Source organism: Clupea harengus, chromosome 20 (assembly GCF_900700415.2).
Source record: "Clupea harengus chromosome 20, Ch_v2.0.2, whole genome shotgun sequence".
NCBI classification, from domain to species: domain Eukaryota; kingdom Metazoa; phylum Chordata; class Actinopteri; order Clupeiformes; family Clupeidae; genus Clupea; species Clupea harengus.
In genome coordinates, this window is record NC_045171.1 from 248,926 (window position 1) to 256,676 (window position 7,751).

The 7,751-nt window shown below is 39.7% G+C and overlaps 1 protein-coding gene across 1 annotated transcript; it reads left to right on the plus strand.

The window, feature by feature from the left end:
• Positions 1–5,061: 5,061 nt before the first annotated feature.
• Positions 5,062–7,233, plus strand: LOC105910316 (NLR family CARD domain-containing protein 3-like). The gene has a single exon (XM_042702781.1). The coding sequence runs from the start codon at positions 5,101–5,103 to the stop codon at positions 7,231–7,233; it is 2,133 nt and encodes a 710-aa protein (XP_042558715.1). The 5' UTR covers positions 5,062–5,100.
• Positions 7,234–7,751: the final 518 nt, after the last annotated feature.

The window sequence follows — 7,751 nt, forward strand, 5'->3', positions numbered from 1 at the left end:
TCGTATAATCGCATATATAAAACATTCCCCATCAGGAGAAGAGTTGTGAACAGCTGAGGGTTCAAAACTCAGGGAGACTTTATTGGAAATGCTTAATTAAAACTGTGATTTAATGTGAATAAACGTACTATTAACCCTAGTCATTTTATAACTTATGCGAATCGAGAGTTATTCTAGCGAATACATTTCTTGTTTGAATTTCTTATTTTTCATTTCAATAGTGAATATTTGCATTGAAAAGTTGGATGGAAACTCGATTCTTAAATCATAATAATAATGATCAGAGAACTATATATTTAAAATATAAATAATTTCCTTAACCACTCTGAAATGAATAAGTAAGTTACATTTTTTCAGAGAGTAACAAATAGATATCAGTTGTCCAAAGACAGAAATGTCAGTAAATAAAAAAAACTTTCGTTGCTGATTGATTGTATTTCTATGTATTGTATTACAGTTTGTCCGATCCCTCAGTAATTTTGCATGGCATCACACAATATAAAATGTTATTCTTTCTACTCTCCAGTAAACTGGTGAAGAAGCACAGCGATGAGCACAAGGAAACTCATGAAGATTTATCCTCCATCTTCTCTGTAAGACCAAAACTATTTCATGTCGGTGTAATAATGATTTTAGACCGTATGCTGGGGGTAAATGTGTACATTCCTCTTACATTACTGATACATGCCAGTGAATTTCTGTATTCCATTCATTTCTGTTGGAGGCAGGGGTTGTGTCCTAGACGAGTGAATTGGGCGAAGCAAGTGCATAAAGTGGGGAAAAGTTTAATCCTATCCAAATGAGGAGCGAATTTCTGTAGCAGTGGCCAATCAGATAGTTTGTTGTTGTTTCTGACGGTTTGAAAATGGCCGGATTATGGCATTGTTTGGTCATTTAATTTGCTAAAAAGAAAAACTTGGAGGGCCTTGTAAGGGGTTAATCCTGTCTTTATCACAACTGTCATTTTGTTGAAGTAAGCACAAGTGACTGGATGTCCACTAGCTGGGTAGTTTGCTAATTAGCTGGCTAGTTTAGTAGTAGTAATAGTCTGTTACACTATTTCCACACGGCCATTCAAAAGTGACTTGAGTGTTTCGCTTGGATGGCATGTATCAGTACCGTAAGGCTTTCATTCGCTTTCAACTGTTTGCAGTATAATTGGTGAAATGATCTTCCTTAATGATGTGAATTAAATTGTTCCTGTTTATTCCATTGCTCTTTTATTTCCATGTGTTTTGTCAAAGGATCTTGAAAAAAGAGTAATGGCATTTATGAAGCATGAGTTGGAAAGATTTAAGAAACTTCTGAAAAAAGAAACTACGAAATACTATGACAGTGAAGCAGACGACAACTACAGTACCAGAGAGGGCGCTCTTGACATCGCATTGCACTTCCTGAAGAAGATGAACCACAATGACCTTGCAGATACTCTGGAGAGTAGTGGATGTAAGTAATGACCTTGCAGATACTCTGGAGAGTAGTGGATGTAAGAAATCTATGTAATATGAAGTCAGAGGCAAGAAATTGGATTTCTTCATCTCAAGTAACTCGATAACAGATTACCGCAATTTCCCAACTATCGACCGCGGTTTATACATTGCCTTCGGTACATTTCTGCTGCCCTGCGGTGAAAACTCGGATGTGGCATGGGAATGCATTTTTTCGCCTCATAGTTAGTAATTGGCAAAGTATGTCTGCGGCAGGTAAAGCATGAATGGTAAAAATAACAAGGGATTGAACACATTTTCATTCACACTCAGTCTTCCATAACGATAAAGTAACAGGAGTCATATACCCTGAGGGTATCTATCTTATGTTATATTATATAAGTAAATTGAGGAGACTGTAACATCAGCTATATAACTAGGTCCATGCAAATGGAACCCATTTAAACCGTTAAAAGTTTCCCTAGGTAGCTACCAACCAAGGAACACCGTTTTCAGCCATGAAGCAACGTTTAATATCACAAAATCAGCTCACTAATAAAAGACAGTCTTGGGTTCAAAGTGATCACAACCACTTGTGGATGATGTTAAATGGCTTTGCATAGACATTAAACAATCCTAAAAGAGAATTAATGGGACATAAATAGATAAAGGGATCTATTGAGGGAGTATGCTGTTCTTTGCGAATTCTTGATGAAACGCCAAAGTTGTTAAGTTGTTTCCTTGGTTCAAGTTAGCAGGTTCTGAGTAAGACACTTGGGAAGACGACTTAGCGAAATAATCAGTTTATTCAACACGTTGTACAGTAATCTCGGATCGCACAGTCACAAGTCACGAGAATACTCTATATTGTTCTTACATAATCTTGCAGTTCTTTTAGGGTAGAATTAACATATAAAACAATGGCATAAAGGATTACCCACAAGGTGTTCATCTGGGGGGGGAAGCTTCCTGCACCCTTTGGTAAGAGGGGGGTTTAATTAAGTGTTTGTCAAGTGTGGGTCAAGGTGTGAGGTGTACTTGATGTCTAATTGAGGGGAGTTTGATATGTCTTAACCCTTAAGAGGCCCAGGCCTTTTTTACTTTTTTAGGAAGTCTCACATGCCTTGATGTTTTTGTTAAACTAAAAGTATTGATGCACAAGTGGCATATATGATTATGTTATAGAAGACATCAGCAATAACAACATTAGAGTAAAAGGAATGTAGTAAAATAAAATTGTATTTAAATCAAATGTAAAATCACCCTTACGAAAACCTTCATTCAGAGCTGCTCAGAATTTGTACAAAAAAACATTGTAAAGATTTCGGACCAAAACTTTTGAACTCTGAAACTAGTAAACATAGGTGTTGGCTATACATATGTGAGTTTAGCATTCAGAAAGTGTGTGTGGTTTCACTACTACATATTTATAATAGCAGAGTGACCTGTGCCTCTCCAAAATGTGTGTCCCTACAAATGCATATTGATGAGTTACCTGGGACACCTCAGTCAAAGACAATGGCCATTACATAATGGCCCTGAAATGTCTTTGTGGCCCACTACCCCCACAGGTTTTCTCGCCACACCATGGCCCAATAGAGATCACTGAATCACCATTACTTATCATATGAATAGCTGTCATTTGCTAATGAGTGGGTCCTTAGGAGCAGAAACATCACTCACAGACAGAAATGTGCAAGAGATCAGCTCTATTCTCCTTACAAAGTGCTTATTTATATTTTATTTTTGAACTGTATATATTTTAAAAGTAAAAGTGCTGTGGGTGTTCTTTTGATGTCTCTAGGACAAAAACTCGGGGAGCTTTAACAACATGAAAACATTTTCCCACTGGTGGGAAAGGGCCTCTGTAGTGTTAAGCATAGGGAAAGGGGGAGGTGTATCTGGGGCTCTAGTTCCGGATGAGGTCTATCTAGATATCTAGCCAGGTGAAGGGGGGTTCTAGTTTGACCATGGTCATCTAAATGCTAATATGCCTGACTCCAACCATCTGGTCATGGCTAAGGCCAACAATCAAGCCTGATGGCTCTGGCTCCAGACTCCTGGTGTTATTCAAACTGAGGTAGGGGGTCTATTGATATGGCTTGGTATGTGAAATCCACCAATATCTAACAATATCTTATCCTATGATAATTTTAAGTTAAATTGAAGAGACATGTAACATCAGCTAGATAACTAGCTCTAATTTAATTTAAACTGTTCAAGGTAATTTAAAAGTTTCTCTAGCTATTTAGTTATCTAGTATAGCGACTAGGCAACCATAGCAACCAAGGAACACCGTTTTCAACCATGAAGCAAAATTTAATTTATTTCACAAAATCAGCTCACTAATAAAAGGCAGTCTTGGGTTCACAACCACTTGGGGACTCCCCCCCCCCCCCCCCCCTTGCCCTTTCCAAATGAAACAAGGAAGTGCTGATGATCTCAACGCTGATGAACTCAAACGCACGACTCGATCTTAGGGGTAGAGAGAAAGAATACACTTTTACTTAACAATGAGTTCGGTACATGGGTAGTCAGTCCAATATCCAGGCTAACAATCCACAAGGGCAGAGGCAAAAGGGTCATCCGTAAAACAGGCAGATGTCAGCTCTGGTTGCGATTCCCACTGCAAGCGTGTCAGAAGATGATTGTTTATGGTACTAGGTCGCCAGAGGATTGATAAACGATTCAACTCAACATGACACTATAACACTAAACAAACGAACAAGTGCAAGACGAGCTTAACATTAAACTTTGTAAGATTTAGCGAGATCCCTGAGATTCAGTGTCACGTAGCCTAAGTGAGACATGAGTCTCGTGGACAAAACAAGACTTGACAGGTATGGTCAAAGACATAGAGTACAGCGAGGACGAGTCAAAGAAAGAATGACATACAGTGTCTAATGCATAAAACGGGTATGTGGTTTCTATTCGATGAGATATATAAATAGTTAGTAGCTAGGGACTGGCATGACAAACCTTACTCTATTTGGATGTCAGTATTCATTCAATGTATAGAGTAATTACGTTCCAAAATGTTGTCAATTAAGAGTCCAACTTACAGTTTCTGTCGTAAATTTCTGTTACGCTGGTTGTTGCCGAGGTAGTAAACACCCGTGGTCTGTCTCTCCTCCGGTGTGACTAATAGCAGCACATTAGCATGTGTTAGCATGACGTGTAAGCCAGCTCTACTTGGGATCTCAAATTGTGTGTCTCAAATTCTCGCTGCCTTGATAACCCAGCAGCGCACTGACCACAGAGTATGAATGTGAGTTCTACCCATCCCTACTAGTAGCCGTGATCAAACCATTAAGGTTAGCTAACCTTCAAATGCACATCCAATATTTACCTGAATTTTACTATCTCTGGTCACACCACAACTACATGGCATTTACTCTTACTTGACACGATTACATAATGTTGAATAAACTGCAGTTAATACATGGGTGTGGTCAATACACATATTTGTTTCATAGAATTGCATAAAATACTGTAATGCGGTTTATAAACGATGTAGTTAATAGTAGGGAAAAATACGGTAATATGTATTTTATATTCAATGTCTTGCTCATAACATTTCTCTGGTATATCTACTCCATATATGGTGTTTCAGATGGTGCCGTAATAACACTTAACATATTGGTTTTGAATATATTCATTAGGTCCCATTGAGATGTATCAGCGTAAGCTTAAGTCACATCTGAAGAAGAACTATGAATGCGTATCTGAAGGAATAGCAGTGCCAGGGGACCGTAAACTCCTTGAAAAGATTTACACAGACCTCTACATCACAGAGGGTGGAATTGGTGCAGTCAATGAAGAACATGAAGTGAGACAAATGGAGAAAGCAGCTGGAAGTCCAGGAACACAAGAGAAACTGATTGAGTGCAACAATATCTTTCACCCATTACCTGGACAGGACAAGCCCATTAGAACCGTGCTTACAAAGGGAGTCGCCGGCGTGGGAAAATCCATTTCTGTGCAGAAGTTCATTCTGGACTGGGTAAAAGGAATTGCAAATGAAGACATTGAGTTGATTTTTCCACTTCCTTTCCGGGAGCTGAACTTGAAGAACGACAAATACAGTTTCATGGACATTCTCCATCAATTTTTCCCTGACACGAAAGGATTGATGTTTACCAAAAATAAGAAGTCCAAAGTCCTGTTCGTGTTTGATGGCCTGGATGAATATCGTCATCCTCTTGATTTCCAGAAAAATGAGATCTGGTCTGACATGACCACACCAACCTCAGTGGATGTTCTTCTAACAAACCTCATCAAGGGTAATCTGCTTCCCTCTGCTCTCATTTGGATAACCTCCAGGCCAGCAGCAGCCAGTCACATCCCTCCTGACTGTATTGACCAGGTGGCCGAGATACGTGGGTTTAATGACGAACAGAAAGAGGAATACTTCAGAAAGAGAATCACAGATGTGAAACTGGCTGACAGAGTCATAGAACACATCAGACACAAAGAATCAAGGAGCCTCTACATCATGTGCCACATCCCAGTCTTCTGTTGGATCGCAGCCACTGTTCTTGAAAGAATACTGGAAGAAACAGAGGCTACAGCGGTAATGGAGGCTAAAGAAGCTAAAGAGGTTACAGAGGTCAAAGAGGCTAAAGAGGAAACAGAAGCTACAGAGGCTACAGAGGCTAAAGAGGAAACAGAAGCTAAAGAGGAAACAATATTGGAAGAAACAGAGGATACAGTGGTCAAGGAGGCTAAAGAGGTTACAGAGGTCAAAGAGGCTACAGAGGAAACAGAGGCTAAACAGGAAACGGAGGTCAAAGAGGCTAAAGAAGCTAAAGATGCTACAGAGGTCAAAAAGGCTACAGAAGAAACAGAGGTCAAAGAGGCTACAGAAGCTAAAGAGGCTACAGAGGTCAAAGAGGCTACAGAGAAAACAGCCAGTACTGACAGCAAACAGCAAACCTTGAAGACACTGACACAAATGTACTCACACTTTCTGATCTTTCAGACCAGACGAAAGACTGAGAAGTATGGTGAGACATATGATTTGGACACAAAGTGGGATGAAAAGAGCATTATGGCCCTGGGACATCTGGCTTTTAAAAACTTGTTACAAAACAATCTGATCTTCTGTGAAAGCGACCTGACAGAGTGTGGCATTACAGTGAAAGAAGCATCTGTGTACTCAGGAATGTGCACACAGATCTTTAAAGAGGACTCAGGGGTGTTTATTGGCACTGCATTCTGCTTTGTACATCTGAGCATCCAGGAGTTTTTTGCAGCTTTATATGCACACATGTCCATCGACAAACACCAAAGAAATGTTTTTGACAACCAGGACACATCATCAGAGAAAGAAAGCAGCACAGTGGTTAAATTGCTCAAGAATGCAGTGGACAAGGCTTTGGAAAGTGACAGTGGACACTTAGACCTTTTTCTCCGCTTTCTTCTGGGTCTCTCACTGGAGTCCAATCAGAGGCTCCTACAAGGTTTACTGAGACAGACAGGAAACAGCTCACAGGGCAAAGAGGAAATAGTCAGATACATCAAGGAGAAGTTCAAAGAGAATACTTCTGCCGAGAGATCCATCAATCTGTTCCACTGTCTAAATGAGCTGAATGACAAATCTCTGGTGGAGGAGATCCAAAACCACCTGAGGTCTGGAAGTCTCTCTAGCGCCCAGCTCTCCCCCGCTCAGTGGTCAGCTCTGGTCTTTGTGTTGCTGACCTCAGAAGAGCAGATGGAAGAGTTTGACCTTAAAAAGTTTGTCAGGTCAGATGAATGTCTTAAGAGACTCCTGCCAGTGGTCAAAACAGCCACAAAAGCATTGTAAGTACAATCAGTTGCCCACACTGCTGAGTATTACAGTGTCTTAATTATAACTCAAACTCTACACCTGAATATATGTTGAATGACAAAATATGAAACAGGGTACACAAAATCAAATGCAAACCATAGACACTGATGTAACTGTGTAAAAAAATTGAATTGAATTGAATTGAATGTAACTACATATTTTGGAAGGAGAACAGGAGCAATGTTAAGTCAGTGCTTTAAACTAATGTTGATTATGCTTTGGGAGAGTATAATGCAATAACATACCAATAACACACACACACACACACACACACACACACACACACGCTGTATATATCAGAGGCTTTCCCACTGTTAATATTTCCCCAAACAGATATTTAATTCAAAACAAAAGCTTATTATTGTGTGGTACTAGTGTAATGTTGGTGTTGATCCAATGTATTTTCATTATTTTGACTTCAGGTTGTCTGACTGTGGATTAACCGAGAAGAGTTGCTATGATCTAGCCACAGTTCTCAGATCAGATCGGTCCAC

Excerpts from the sequence above, each read along its gene's own strand:
- LOC105910316 (XM_042702781.1), top strand. The coding sequence starts at position 5,101 with ATGTATCAGCGTAAGCTTAAGTCACATCTGAAGAAGAACTATGAATGC.